The sequence below is a fragment of the Alexandromys fortis genome, unplaced genomic scaffold (genome assembly GCF_014885135.2).
Source record: "Alexandromys fortis isolate MF-2015 unplaced genomic scaffold, M_Fortis_MF-2015_v1.1 scaffold_82, whole genome shotgun sequence".
Classification (NCBI taxonomy): domain Eukaryota; kingdom Metazoa; phylum Chordata; class Mammalia; order Rodentia; family Cricetidae; genus Alexandromys; species Alexandromys fortis.
In genome coordinates, this window is record NW_026067963.1 from 1,854,986 (window position 1) to 1,871,654 (window position 16,669).

The 16,669-nt window shown below is 39.5% G+C and overlaps 1 protein-coding gene across 1 annotated transcript in view; it reads right to left on the bottom strand.

Annotated features, from left to right (window-relative positions):
• Map4k5 (mitogen-activated protein kinase kinase kinase kinase 5) overlaps window positions 1–16,669 on the bottom strand; it is a 91,895-nt gene that overhangs the window by 66,300 nt on the left and 8,926 nt on the right. The window contains exon 2 of the mRNA XM_050153533.1: window positions 7,111–7,168. Within this exon, the coding sequence (XP_050009490.1) occupies window positions 7,111–7,168 (58 nt within the window). The remainder of the gene's footprint in view (window positions 1–7,110; window positions 7,169–16,669) is intronic.

Genomic DNA, 16,669 nt, shown 5'->3' on the forward strand with positions numbered 1-16,669 from the left:
AGATTAATGGAAATGGGTTAATTTAAGATGAAAAAGCTAGTCAATGAAAAGTTAGAGCCAATAGGCCAAACAGTGATTTAATTAATACAGTTTCTGTGTGGTCATTTCGGGAGTCCTGGCGGCCGAGAAACAAACAAGCCTCCTTCTACTAAAAATATCTTTATACACATCTTGACCTTTTCCCCCTAAAATCTCTTCTTGTAACTTCTAGGAAACAGAGTTTCCTGGTAGCATTAAGAACTCTTATAAACATCTGTTGATAGATATTAGCACATTTCCACTTATTTAAAAACTCTAAGGAAATACATTCAACTTTTTATTTTAAAATACTGGATCATTTCATAAATATCCTTAACAATGTTAAAAACAAACCAAAAAAAAAATTAAAGAAAAATATGTATATTAACACCAATCACTCAGGTAAGATTTTCTTAAAGTCCATCATTAGAGCCAGGCATGGTGGCACACATTTTTAATCCAGAAGCAGAGACAGAGGCAGGCAGAGCTCTGAGTTCAAGGCCAGCGTGATCTACGTACACACTGAGATCCAGGACAGGCAGAGCTACATAGAGAACCCTGTTTAGAAAGAAATGAAATAAAACAAACAAACAAACAAACAAATCCATCATTGTTAAGTAAGATCTACAAGACTTAACAAACCATAGACTGCCTATTTTTAAAAATATTCTTGCCAGGTATGGTGATGCACAACTTTAACTAGCACCTAAGAGGCAGAGACATAGTGAGTTCAGGCCAGCCAACACTACATAGTAAAACTGTTTAAATAAATAAGTAAATATTTGTAGAGCCAGGAGCAGTAACACACTCTTATAATTCCAGCACTTGGGTATGGAGGTAGGAGGCCTTGGCTACATAGACAGTTTGATGACAAACCACCATCATCAACAAACATCTTGGCAGTTCACTGTGATGGGATAAGGGGAGAGCAGAAAGGAAGACAAAGCTTTCCTGGGGTTTCGTTCCTGCATCCGGCTAAGGTAAGCATCCAGACATAAGACACATCATGGCGGCACACATTACCATCATAAGAGCCTAATTTCCTATGCACTCTGAGGCCTGAGCAAAGAAGAGAAAGCTCCAGTGTCAGCTCACAACAGTGGCCCTAACATTCTAGTGTGAGCACAGGTAAGCCAGATCCTATCTCGTGACACTATGTGCAAGGTGGTGACTACATGGGTTAACACGATACCTACTCTAGCAATGAGACGGTCAGAAACAGTCAAATCATTACTGAAAACAATCATTTGTCTGTATATAAAAAAGACAAAAGGAATATAGGGCCACAGAAAGACAACAGATTTCATTTCGTTCATCATCATTTTTATGGATAATAAACAATTTTTTTATTTATCTTTATCCTTAAGGTTTACTTTAGCATTTTTTATGAGTATTAGGAAAAGTCCCCAAAACAATATGTTTCAGTACAATTTTGACTGAAATATAAAATCAGATTGCCAAGGGCAAGTAAGGCTGCAACAAAATTTAAGACTCTACATTATAATAAGCTCTATTTTTAACTATGAAGGAAAAATTATTATTATTATATCTACAGCTGACATTCCATTTACATAATAAAAATAAAATAACAGTAACAATAAACCTCTCTTGTTTATACAAGTATGATCAGACATAAGCCCTTTCTGATCATACTGGCAAGTAATTTTACCTCTTCATGTCTAACACAATTCTAGACCAGTTCATCTGCTACAAGGAAGGGCTTCTGTATTATCCTGGTTTTAGTGCAGGTTTTTAAGAGGCTAAATACAGTTAAGAATTCAACTTTGAAATGATGATATCTACAGAATTTTTTTTAAAAAATCTGAATAAAGTACTAGGAAAATTCAATACAGATATACAATAGGAACAGATTCAGACAAAAAGGTCTCTAAACAGGTTCTACTGTGGGGTTTTTTTGTTGGTGGTTTTTGTTGTTGTTGTTTTGTTTTTTCAAGACAGGGTTTCTCTGAAGCTTTGGAGCCTGTCCTGGAACTAGCTCTTATAGACCAGACTGGCTTCAAACTCAAAGAGATCTGCCTGCCACTGCCTCCCTAGTGCTGGGATTAAAGGCGTGCGCCACCACCACCTGGCTTAAGAAAGAAAGAGAAGAGTAGAAACAGTAATAGACTAAAAAAAAAAAAGATTTAAAAATAAAATTCTTAAAAAGGAAATAAAATAATAAAAAATATACAATAGCCACGTAAAGATGGAAAATATACAAAGAATCTGTATTATGTGTATTATGTTTTCTTTGGATTTTTTGACTGTTAATGAGTTAAGTACTGAGAGACTTTTATAATTTTAAAAGCTACTAAATTAAAGCAACCTATATATTTTTAAAATGTTACTTTGGGAAAGAGAGGTTTTGCTTTTGTTTCCACAGAAAACAAGAAACTGTGGATTCCTTCCAGGTTAATATGGTTTAATTGAGGAAGATGCCCTGAAAAGTCTTTGATGGGAACAGCTAGCCCAGATGGTCCAATGTTTCCTAGCACCTCTGTTTCTGTTTCTTCTGAGTTCTACATCCAGAACAGCTTCACGGTTGCTCTTGATCATAATTCTAAATTTTTGCAGGGTCCCTCAAAGATCACCAGCGCCCACTAATCAGCAAGTAGTAGTCTAGAGAACTATGCTCAAATTCCCCAAATAATGTTTATGAATGTTTGTTTTCACTTAATGGGGGTTGGTTACAAATTGCTATTGGTCATAGTCAATCTTTTTTTTTCATAGTCAATCTTTCTAAAGAAGAAAGGGGATATGATATAAAAATGGGAGAAAAGGGCAGATTATTGAATTTACTTTAATCTAAAAAACATCTGTTAGTCTCAAAATACTTCACACTGGTTTGGATTCAAGTCTGTTACTCCAAAGCTCCATAAATCATCTTCTGATAAAACTAGATAATGTTTCTTCCAAATTACAAGCAGCAAAAAGAAAAGAAATTCCTAGCCACTAAAAAACAAACTTACAGGAAAGATTAGGAACAAAACAAGAAAATAAACACAAAAAGTCATATACTAGAAGCAAAATCTAACATCCTCTAAATAATAATATGTTCATGGACTTCTATTTATTACAAGGGGAAAAATTCTGATTAGGTTACAAAATCAACAAGTTAAAACTTTTCCAAGTAAATGCCAACAAAACAAAACACAAACAGACAATAAAACTGCAATGACTAAGACATATTAACATACAAAATAGAGCTCAGCAGTGGAGGCACACACCTTTAATCCCAGCACTCGGGAGGCAGAGGCAGATGGATCTCTAAGTTCAAGGCCAGCTGGTCTACAGAGCTAGCTCCAGGACAGCCAGGACAATACAGAGAAACCCTGTCTCAAACAACAACCTCCTGCACAAAAGCACAAAATGCCAGGCCTAGATATGTTAGGCTGACTCAGTGGAACGGGAGACGAAAGTCAAACGTGTAAAGGGGGTTAGCAGTATCATAGCTCACCAAGGCTAACGTGAGGGAGGATGTGGAGAGCACCGAGTGAGCGCCTGAGAACAGAGCTCAGGAGCCACAGGAAAAGCAGAAGCCACTGACCAATACGAGCAAACGCCGTATCATACATTAGTTCCCGTGCTCTACCTCCACCATCAGACACAAGTTCAGGCCCTTGCCCTGTTGCTCTTGTCTATACTCCACACTCTAAACGGATCTCCCATGAACTAAGAAACCAACAAACAGCTGCTTAGAAATGAAGATGTAATCATGACTTTTATGAGCTAACTGACAAAACAAAAATACATTAAGCAAATAAAGTCAAAGGTGAGGTGGGCAGAACCACCACACACAGGTCAACCAACACTCTGTCCGCCCCTAAAGCTTAATATGCAATAATGAACACACCACCCTAAAATCTGGAAGCCTGGAGCCAGATTCATCAGCATCAGTAACACGTGCACACGTAAAAATAACTTTGAAGATGTGAGAACTAGCAGGAATGACGTAAGTTCCCTAGGGTGACCAGAGACAAGACTGTAGATTTAAGAAGTTCCTCTGCGGTCGTAAGTGGAAGACAGCCATAGGTGTAACTACTTGGGAAGCTGAGGCAAATAGGGAGACTCCTGTCTCCAGAACATAACAAACAAAAAGACTTAATGTTACTGTAAAATAAATAAATAAACAAAAAGCAACCATTTGAAAAATAAAAGAGGATTTTAATAGATAATAAAAAGTTATTTTGCTCAAAACCAGGATGTTACTGAACCTGAACTAGGAAGCAGAAACCAATGTATTATGACATAAACCCAACTAACATACTTCAATTCTGTCCATAAAGAACGCTTTTGCAGGAATGACTGGGGAAACTGTTCAGCAGTTTGAAAAACACACACACACACACCTGGAGCTTGCTTACTGTTTAGAACAGAAGTGTTCTAATGGACTAGATGTTTAAATGTGGAAGGAGACAACTATTAGAAATTTCAATTCATATTTTTTAAAAAATATAGCCGGCTCTGGTGGCGCAGGCCGGTGAAGGAGGCAGAGGCAGGTGGATCTGGAGTTCGAGGCCAGCCTGGACTACACATTTCGCAGGCCGGGCGGTGGTGGCGCACGCCTTTAATCCCAGCACTTGGGAGGCAGGGACAGGTGGATCTCTGTGAGTTCGAGGCCAGCCTGGTCTACAAGAGCTAGTTCCAGGACAGGAACCAAAAGCTACGGAGAAACCCTGTCTCGAAAAACCAAAAAAAAAAAAAAAAATAATAATAATTATCTCACAGAAAGGGCTAAAAATGGGAAAGAAGAGAACAAAGAAAGGGAAGACTGACAAGACGGAAAATTCGGGGACTGCAAAGGTAAGCACAAAGCTTCCAGATGTGGAGAGCCGTTAGCTCAGCGTGCAGATGACATCTAACAACCAGTAACAAAGACAAATCACCTGATGGTGCAGGCAGAGATATAAAAGTGGTTGAATATTGAGTGGCTTGCTAGATAAAGTGTTGGGGACTGTGGACCCCCAGACTCTGAATTTCCTGTGACTCCTTGCCTGCTGGAGTAAACAACTTGTTTTCCAATGCTTGCAGCTGCTCTGAGCGCAAGACCCTCAGGAGTTCCTGATCCGTTTGGCTGGGGCGTGGCTATCAGTTAAGGATCCCTAATTAAGCTGCCCTGGAACACAACAAAGGGGGCATTCTTGTTTCAAGGATGACTTGGGTCTCTGTCTGTGTGTGTGTCAATCTCCAGGCCCTGCCCGTCCAGTGGGCTCCTGTCCAATCCTGTAGTGCAGGCAGTGAGCTACAGGCGTAGGTCCGAAGTAGACGTAGTACAGGTGCTACAGGACTGTAGAACACACATAGCAGTACGGATGCTTTACAGTAAAGTGTTTGCTGCACAAGCCTGAGAACCCGTACAGATGTAGTTACATATGTCTATAATCCTGGTCTACAGTGAGACAGTAGTGGAGACAGGAGAACCCCCAGAAGCTCCACGGAGTGCTTTGCTGTATACAGCGGTGAAGAATACAGGCCAAGCCCCCCCCCCCCACACACACTCACACAAGTGCACATGCTCTAGTGCACATGTACATACACACATCCAAACAAAATGGTGCAATTCTAAAATCACATCATCAGTATTTTCTGAATGAGGGAGAGTTTAAACATTAGTCTATAAGTGACCGCTAATATGAAACCAAGGACTTTTACAAAACAAGGAAGTGAGAATTCCAGTCTTTCATAGTTTTAATTTATGACCCCACATTTAACCACTAAGCTAAACATCACCATACATGATATAGATCTTTTTTGATGGCTTGTCACCTTATATACTTATATGAACTTTATTGATTTGAGCTCATTGATTCACCTAGTCTACCTAGCCAGCTTGCTACAGGATCCTTGCTCTGGCTCGATAGTGCTGGGGTCATAGTGAGGCCTCCACTCCCACCCAGCATTTGAGGGTGCTAGGGATCCAAACACTGGTCCTTATGTTTGCAAGGCCAGTAACTAATCTAGTGAGGCATCTCCACAGCTTTGATTTTTTTTTATTAAATTGATTTTCTACACTATTCACAACACATAGTTTACTGGTAAGTGAGGCTTGCAGATTTTAAAGATATATTATTAATGTCAATTATCATGAAAAGTAAGCCTTGCACAAGTCAGCCAGTGCAGAACCCAGCCCCGTGTGCTCTCTGTGGGCAGCAAAGGGGTAAACATCTGTGCTTCCTCTTAGAGCCCAGCCCAGAACTTAGCTATCCCCAGCCCTTGCATACAATGGACTCCTCCAGTCAGGTCTGCTCACGGTCCCATCTACTAAGTCAGTGACATTTTGGAGATCGGTCTATACTTATCACATGAAATAGTAAGAGAAGTCTGAAATATCACAGCAATTTCTGCCAGAGGACAAGGTATCATGCTTATCTGAAAATCTGATTTTAAACTGTTGCAAAGCAGGCTATTGGAAAGTATCATCTATCTACTCCAGTAATACGGATGATGATTAAAACGAGAGCTGAACTCATATTTATTAGTAAGTTTTGTTCTTTCACAATTTCAGACATGTATACTACGTAGTCTGGTCATTCTCCGTCCGCCTTCTATTTCTCTCCCACCACAACAACCACTCCTGTCCCCTGCCTGCAATCTCTTCCACTATTGACTAGTTTGGGTTTTATTTAGTACCCCCAGAGTTTAATTAGGGCTGCCTCTGTGACTTCTAATTACATTTAACAGCTAAAGTTGAAGTTAAAATGTTCACTATAATGGCAAAAGAAAATTATTTTGTCACTGTGAGTCGATGAAGCTTATAATTTTTGAACACACCCATCTCAAATTCCCTTTAACAACAAAAGTATCACATTAAAAGTGACTTTGACTATCTTTGATGCAATTTAATATGATTATATTGGAGACATTCTATTGACCTAGAAGAACACATAAAGATTTATTTTAGGAAGATTAAAAAAAAAAAGGAAAGAAATAAAGTATATGCATGTAAGTCTTATAACTATATAAAAAACTACTCAAAAATATATGAAGTATTTTAATAGATACCCACAACAGGCAGGGCTCACACTCACATACACAAACACACACACACACACACTCACACATACACACACTTATATAAATACCAATACCTACCAGGCTCCAACTTGATGATTTTCACTGCAGCTAATTCTCCTGTATGTACATTTCTGGCCTAAAAATGAAAATAGAAAAATTCAAGTTCGTTAGGTGTATAAATATTACAAGATACTATCCTTAAAAATTGCTTATCAACCATGCTTTTAACAAAATAAAACCCCAAATCTTTTTCCAGTAAAATGGATATACTCATTTTCTCATTAAAGAAAAATATAAAAAGCCGGGCGGTGGTGGCACATGCCTTTAATCCCAGAACTCAGGAGGCAAAGGTGGGTGGATCTCCATGAGTTCGATGCCAGCCGGGTCTGCAAGAGCTAGACAGGCTCCAAAGCTACACAGAGAAACCCTGTCTTGAAAAAACAATCAATCAATCAATTAATCAATCAATAAGACACAAAAGTCTTTTTAAAAGTTACTTTAGTCCCACTTCTCAAAACAGCTACTGTTTAAATATTTTAGTATATTTCCTACAATATTTTTCTGTATATGTGAGTTATTTCTCAGAAAAAAACCTAGAGCTAAATGGGGGAAATAATTCCAGTGTTCTATTGCACAATACAGTGACTACAGATCATTATGTGTGTACAGTAAATAGATTTTGTTTCCACAAAGAAATGACAAACGTTTCAAGTGGCAGGTAGGCTCACCCTAACTGTGCACATGCAGCGTACCCATCTGTCAGTCCTGCCCTCATAAGTATGAACGATTATCATGTGCTGGCATACACAGTGAACAAATAAGCTGGCACCGTGCCACAAGCTGTAGTCCTAACTGCGGAGGCAGAAACGATCACTTGAACTCAGGATCTGAGACCAAGCTGGCAGCACAGAGTGATAAATTTTACAATGAATGAATAAGCAAATAAAATTTCCACACAGCCAAAACCACAAAAACAAAACCTTCATGTTTATTTTATAATCATAACCACGAGCCACTAAATGAAAAATAAATCTAAACGATTCATGTCTAAGTACCCAGAGAAGAGCAAGCTTTCCCGTGCTTCCTCCCCCCATGTATACAAGCATGTGACTGTATGTGCACACGTGTGATAGAAGATGATGACCTCATGAGTTTTCTACATTTACAGTGCTGCCTAATTTCCACCAACAGGATCATAGTTTACCCAACTCACTACTGTTGTCCATCGAGGATTTTAACAAAAGGAGTAAATATATATCATAACTATGTCTTCCCATAGCTTTGATGATTATTTCCTTCACGCAAATCCATAGTAGAAAAATCACAATTTTATAATGATCGTGGACAAACTACAAACAGTGCTACAGTGAAGATCCTTGCAAATATTTTAGCATGTATCAGTTCAGCAATAAAGTTACTTAGACATGGAATTCTTAGCGCAAAAGAAATGTGGCTTAAAATGTCTATGCTCCCACACTGCTCTAAGAACTGTTTGACACAGGTTTGAAAGAAGAAAGAATCTGAGAAACAGAGCCATAAAAGCATACTTTGTTCTTATGTGTCATGTGGTATCTAACATACGTGCTGATGTGAAAAATGGAACTTATACTCATCACTTTGGATGATCTATACATTCTACCAAGACCTAGTGTACGTACAAACTTTTATTGCTTTAAAAATATATTTTCTACCTGCTATATATAAGTTGCTATTCTAAAATAGTTCATATAATAGTCCATTTTCAGTTCTTACTATATCATAGATGTTATATGTCTTTATTGATTCTAAACATCTTTTCACTATTTAAATTATTTCTTCTAAATGGTTTCTAAGAGAACAGAATTTCCTGTCAAAGCTGTTTATATAAACTGTTAAAACAGCATAAGAACATTATATTCTTATCATTAATATCAGACCTCATTTTCACTGTGACCAGTTGCATTCTGTATGTGAAAATGAATTACTGATAACACTTTTACCTATTATATTAGATTTAAATGTCAACTTTTGGTATTAAAAATAAGTACTATACAATAAAAGAGGCTGAATCGGACAAATCATATCATCAGAGAAATAAGAAAAAGAAAAGGGACTCAAAGAACAAAGATGCAGGGAGGAGAATGCTAGCAGAGACGCCTTCAGAACGAGCCAGAGGCTGAGACTGAATGGTAGAAAGATGGGAAAGACAAACAGAAGGGAAGACAACTATTATCTTCAACGTCGAAGGTCCTCCTGAGGTGATGAGAACATTTCCCCATTTACTGCCCCGTCCGTAGCCACTCTCCTCAAACCATGAACACAGTTAGAAAACACAGCAGCAGAGACTCTCACAACATTCCCAAGCCCGCATTCTGTCCTTGAAGAAAAGAACTATCCATTAACATCAGGTCTTGGAGCTCTCCCGGGTTCCAGGACGACTGGTTCCAATGACCCGAGTCTGTCCTCATGCAGCGAGAGCTGGGTACAGAACACATGGTAAGAGGTTACAGAGTAGTTCACTGGCCTCCCGAGCGTCTGATTCAGTGGATTATAAAATGTGTTTTAGAAGACAGAGTCCACACGATGATGGCAATTACACCTGTATTACTTTATGGCTTGCAGAGTGCTTCACATTATTTAATTCAATTAATTTAATCATAAAAAGTCAGCTCAGTAAAATCAAATGACTGTCCAAGGCCAAGCTGACGAAGGTAAAGGTTCAGATTCACCAACAAACTGTGCACTGTGGCAGGGGACACGGCTTCTCTGCAGAACAAGTGCTCTCTCTCTTCTCCTATTTAAAGTGTAACAGGCACTGGATAAAGTATTTAACTGTACAATACTCAACACTGGTGACTTTTACTGAAAAAAAAAAAAAACACTAATATAATCACCTTTCACACTGAATTAATAGTTCCTATGAGGATTTTATTCATTCATTCATTCATTCATTCATTCATGTAAGTCTAGTGGGAATAGGAGCATGCTAGACAAGTACATTCCAGGCCCTTATAGTGATTTTTTAATGTCACAGAATTTTATTATCATGCGGCAAAATCTCTTAAAAAATCTTAAAAGCTGAACTTAATCCACAGAAAATAGTCTTTTAAATAATCTGCAAACACACACACCCCTTTTAACATGCGTAAAATTACCTTCTGGATGAAATAAAATCAAATTCAGACTAAATTCTTCTCTGATTCTCCTGTGGCAAACCAGCCCTCGCATGCCAGCACATTTCCTGACCTGCATTCTTTCTCCAAGAGAAACTTTTAAACTTTTCACTCGAATTCTATAGAAAACAGGAAAACATTTACAGACGAGTAAAGTTTCCTTACTGGGAAGAAGGGCTGAAGAATAGAGGTGATGGAGAACACTAGACAGTAACACACAGAACCACAAAGTAACATTCAGGCTGGTAGTGTACTTAGGTAAGAAACAAGGCTGAGCGCATGAGACCGTGGCTAACGTTCCAGTCGTGCTGGTATCTCACGGTGGGAAGTGTGTGGTCCCCAGGCCGTGAGCCCTGGAGGACTGGCACTTGGTAGGTGCTCGACCAGTGTGTGAATACGCAGAATGAAATACTCTGTCTCCTGACTAGGACACACTATGACACTGTATATACTGAATCACTTTGTTTTTGCTTATGGTGATTCATTGTTATTTTTATTTCCACAAATTAAAAAGAAATTTGGGAAGAAAGGCTATAAATTATTATGGAGTGAGATTTTGCTGCAAAAAATTAATAATCTGAGTCGTCCCATCTCAGCCTCCTAGGTGACTACTGCTGACGGTTTAGAGTGCAGGCTTCCAGGCTTTTAAGTAGGTTGATTTTTTTCAAGGTTTATTTTTATTATCTTTGTAGGGTTGTTTTTCCTACATGTCTGTCTGTGAATCAGTCACATGCCTGGTGGTCAGAGAAGTCAGAAGAAGGATTCTGGGACTCAAACAGGTCCTCCTGAAGAACAGTCAGTGCTCCTAAGTGTTGCACACCTCTGCAGCCCGCTACGGGCTGAGCATCTCTGCAGCCTGGGTCAGGTTGGTTTTTAAGAGTGTGTATGCACAGACATGGACACTGAAATGTGTTTCTTACAAAGCAAAACAGTCTCAGCATAAGACCTAGCAATCTCTGCTTCTAGGCATGGATCCAATCAACTGGACTGACTTCTGTGTACAAAATGTTTACAGCAGTCAATCCATAATGAAATCAGACAAGCGACATTCATGATGTCACTCAACAGATAAATGGATAACGGGTACATCCATTGGTATTAAAAAGATAGGCACCAATAAGCCATGAACACAGATGGTAAGCTAAAGAAGCCATCCGAAGAAGCTATAAATATAAATATAAGCTATACATATAATCCCACCTATGTGATATGAAAAGGCAAAGCTTCATAAATGGTAAAAAAAAAAAAAAAAAACAACTACAACCACAATCTCCATACCAAAACTAACCAAACCACCATAACAAAAGCCAAAGTAAAAACTGTTATCAGGTAGTTAGAACAAGAACTATATGGGTGACATGCAGAGGATTCTTGGGGAGTCAAGGTGCTGTGTGTGAAGACGTTACCCTAGAAGCACAATTCTAAGAGTAAACCTTTACATAAACTAAGAGATATACAAACATAGCAATTGTAAGAAACTACCACACTAATGCAAGATGATAATGAAGGGTGAAGTTGTATATAGGTTAGGAATAGATAAATACAAATCTATGTAGTGTCTGATCAATTTTGCAAATATAAAACTGTACAAAAATTCTAATAAAACATTTAAAAATTATTTTTTAAAGAATATATTTGCTCCCACACATTTTAAGGTCAATTTTTAAGATTGGACTTGTATAAACTGACAACATGACTGCTCTGTGGTATGGATAAGGAGGAGACTTTCATTGTAGATATGAGAGAGGGAGAACAGCCAGAGGCGTCTGGAAACGTCCAGAGCAGACAGGAAGAGAAGCAGACTGAATATGGCCAGGGCTGTATGTTGAGAGGAGAAGAGCAGGGGACAGAGAATAGAGAAAACATAAGGAGAGAGGCAGGAGCGGGAGCAAGAGAGAGAGAGAGAGAGGGGTTTTAAGGAGAATGAGTAGCTGGGCGAGGAAGTCCACAAGCTGGAGGGAGTTTAGCATAGGGGAGGAGGTGGGAAGGGCTAGGATGCCTGCATGGACTTTGATATGCTGACAGGTGCCACAGGGAGCTGGGTCCCTTCTTCTAGAAGTTAGGGAAACTTAGTTTTGGTGGATGGAAACTAGTTTTCAAAGTTCTTGAGGAATGCTAGCTTTTATCTAACTGCCAGAAATCCTCCTATAGTCCAGGCTGAGCTCATTTCTGGATACACGAACTATCTTTTTTTTTTTTTTTTTTTTTTTTGATTTTTACAGGGTTTCTCCGTAGCTTTTTGGTTCCTGTCCTGGAACTAGCACTTGTAGACCAGGCTGGCCTCGAACTCAGAGATCTGCCTGCCTCTGCCTCCCGAGTGCTGGGATTAAAAGCATGCACCACCACCGCCGGGCACGGACTATCTTTTGGGGGTTGGGAAAGTGGAGTTTCCTTTGGACCTGATGAAAAAGCAAGGCCCAAGGACTCATGGGTATTTTTTCCCCCAGAGTTGCTCAGAAAGAAACATGGCTTTGGAAAATTTGAAGACAACCACGGAACCAGAGAAAAGCAGATTCTAAAACTCGCTGCACTGTGTAGAAGCCCTAACGGATGTAGTTCCAGAAGTAAATGTAAAGAGCCACACACTACAACTCCCGCTGCGAGGAACACTCGAATGTCCGTGTGCACTTGGAAGACAGACTTCTGTCCTCTCCACAGAAGAACTGATGGGCAAATGTTCTCACTCTGTAATTTTCCAGCTGAATTTTTAAAACAGAAAGCAGTACCAGGCTCTTTTACAATGAAAGGCAAAGAGACTTTCAGGGAGGGAGGGCGGGCGGGCGCACATGCACACACACAGAGACTTTAGATTCAATTCAAACCAAGAGATCTTTCAGAAACTTAGCCATATAATTTCACAATATAATTCAAAGGGGTGTTGGATTTTAGAAGACTGAATTCTAAAGTCCAACATTCCCTTCCAACAAATTATTACTTCTTAAACTAACACAGAATTTGAACATCTTGCACTCCTTACAAAAGGAACTAAAATCCCACAGCACCTCTACCAAGAAATCTCAGTGTGTTACTAATTCCTCTTTTAGTGGGTTATTGGTATAATAAGCAGGCAAGCACCCAGGAACCCAGTACGATGTAGTTAGTATAGTTACACACCTTAGTTAAGGCTTACCAGCTGGTACTGACAGCATTAAATGGAAAAAAAGATAGATTCCTACTAAATAAACTTTTACTGTTCTTCACATGAGATACCTCATCCTACTCCAAACTAACTTTCTTCTTGAATATTTTTAGGGTTAGAAACTTCAGGAAGCCAACTTGAGGCTTTGATCTTACATATGCCCTCTTTCTCCAAACATTTTTTAATAATTAAAAAACAGGGATCTCAATATTTAGTAAGCTACCTCTAATGTCTAGTGTTCGTTAGGGTCAGAATCATAGACCTCAAATTTAAGAACTGGAATTCTACTACAAAAATAGCAGCACAGCATCTACAAGGTTTAAGAAGGGAATGGTAGCGGGTTCACACACAGAAGTGACCGATTATGGCTCAGGCTTTAAAGCTCTATGCCCACTTCTTTAAGGATATTATTTTTTAACAAAATCACTCATATCACAAAACTACAGAGCACTTACTAAATGCCAGGCACTGTTACCAGTACTAGTGATGTAATAAAAACCTGTGCTGTCTTTGGAACAGTTTTACTGGTAGGGGACACACAGGCATAGATAGATGGCCAATACACCACAATATGTTAAATCCTGAACGTTTCAAAGCACAGGAGTGTTTCCGGTACAGTAGACTGGAGAGAAAGTTTCCAAGGAGGGAGGAAATAAATCCAAAACGAGACCCAGAAAAGACTTCCTGGGTGGTGGGGAAGGGGACTGTTAGAGGCCTATGGTGGCAGAGTTTTCCACGCAACAGCTCAAGGACAGGAGACAAGATGGGCAGTTCCAAGAAGTCAGCATGTCTGCCACGAACTGACCACAGCCCATGGGAGGAGACGTTGACAGGTTAGCATGCTCTGCAGCTTGGGACTGACTGCATTACCCTGTTTTCCTGTAGCCATTATCCAGTAACTTCTAGCCAATCGGCCTTTTCTCCTGCAGCTCAATAAATAGCCCCTGGCAGTCTCCTCTCTGCCCCTTTGCCACCGCTCCTGCTGATTTCAACACTGAGCTCCACCGGACCTCTCAATGGCTGGGATGACAAGGTGCACTCCCAAGTACCCTGCACACAGTGCTGAGGAACGAACCCAGGGCTTTGTGCATGCTAGGCCCTATTCCAAGCCAAAATTACACTATTTTTATTTATTTATTTTGAGCCAAGGTCTCACTCTGTAGCCTGAGCAGGCTTGGAACTCACCGTGTTGCCTCAGCTGGCCTTGGGCTTGCACTAGCATCCAGCCTTTCACACGTATTTGCTCCCCGTCCCCCAATCCAACCACCTCAGAGATTCTTTCACTACACCAACCAAGCTCCTTAGTTTCTGATGTGCCTACTTCCACATAGTTATACAAATCTGGACAGAGACGCCTGTCATGGGAGAAGTCTGAACTTGCAGGTTCCTCCCACAATTAGACAGACAAATTCAAATTCAATAGCCAAAATCTGAGCACATGATTTTTTTTCAATTGAAAATGGATTTTTTCATACAACATATTCTGATTATGGTTGCCCTTCCCCCAACTCTAAAATCACAAAACTGGGAACCATAATATATATATTTATTTAAGTAAATATATATATTTATTTGAAGAAGACCCATAGGGCATAAAAAATAAAAACAAAGCATTATGAGACCAAATACATACATACATACACACACACACACATACACACACACACACACACACCATGAGTTTGTTTTGTGTTGGCCATCATTGCTGGGCATGGGGCCTGGCCTTTAGACTGGTGTTTACCCAGTGAGAAAAGAAAGCTGTGGTCAACTGAAGAGAACTTCTGGGTTAGGTATGGGAGCTTGTGTCTATTTTTCCTCTCAGTGCTGGGACCCTATCTGGTACCATCATGGAAGACATGATTTTTATCTCTAGGCAACTAAAGCCTTCTCTGCAGTCTGCTAGGACACTCATTTGTTTCTGAAAAGACTGACTCTCCTAATACAGACAGGTGTTACTGAAAGACAAGTTGTCTCAGAGAATCATCTAAGTTGAACTATTGTCTGGAGGCCATAAAGTCAAAGGAGAGAAAGAAAAGCCTTAACTTTAAAATTATTTATTTACTTACTGTGCTTATATGCACACATATGATCCAGTGGACAATTTATAAAGCTGACCATCCCCTTCAAACACATGGGTGCTGGGACTGAACTCAGGTAGTCAAAACTGTAGCAAGTGTTTTTATCCGACCAGGATCTTGCTAGCTAAAAAGGGCTTAACTTGCAAAGTAGGAAAGAGGGATTTTCAGTACCTGCTGATGGGTCCAACTTTTCTAGAGACAATGGTCAAAATTTACTAAAACTTTAAAACACCTTGGAAAATTTGATTCTAAAAATATGCTTAAAGAAATGAAGGATGCATGAAAAGAATTGGTTCACAGGTACTGACCAAAGCTCTGTTTCTAACAGGGAACTATGTAATGGATTCAAAACTAGCAGGGGGACCAGAGACATGGCTGGGGCTTAAGTGTACTTTGTGATCTAGCAGAGGACCCAGGTTGGGTTCCCAGCGCCCAAATGACAGCTCACATCTGTCTGTAACCCTGTAATCTGTCGAATTCAGGAGATTCGACTTTCTCTTCTGGCTTCTGGTGTCAGTCACGTACATAGTACACACATGTGCATACAGGCATTAATACACACGTATAAATAAAAACACAAGTTTTTAAAGGGGAAAAACTAGCAGGGCATGGTGGTGCTGTCCGTAAGAGACTCTGACAGGAGGACTGGGAGTTCAGGACTAACCTGGACATCAGCGGAATACCCTAACATACACACACACACACACACACACACACACACGTGCAATCCAATAAATAAAAAATATAAGAAATTAAATGTGTATTTACTGAAATTAAAAGTTTGGCACACTATTTAAGAAACATCCCAATATGTCTACATAACTCATATTTTAATGATTACATGTAATGTCTAGGTTATCGTTTATTTATGTTTATTGTTCTAGTTTGCTTTCTGTAGCTGTGAATGAACATTCTGACCAAAATCAACTTGTGGAGGAAAGGGATCATTTGGTTTAGAATTCCATCGCTGAAGAGGTCTGGGCAGGAACTGAGGGAGACACTATGGAGGAGCAAGACTTACTGCTTGTTTCTTAGCCTCCTGGCTAGATTTCTGACACATCCCAGTATGTTTGGGGGTGGGACCTGCCACAGTGGGCTAGTCCATTCTACATCAATTAACAATTAAAAAAATGCCCCCCCACATGTCCACAAAAGAGAGGGGACCTGTGTCCTTACTAGGAATATCTGAAGTATGGGATGATTTGTAACAATGTCTACCTACTGGTAAAGAGAACACAAGGAAATTTACACTGTTTCCTGTTTCAGTT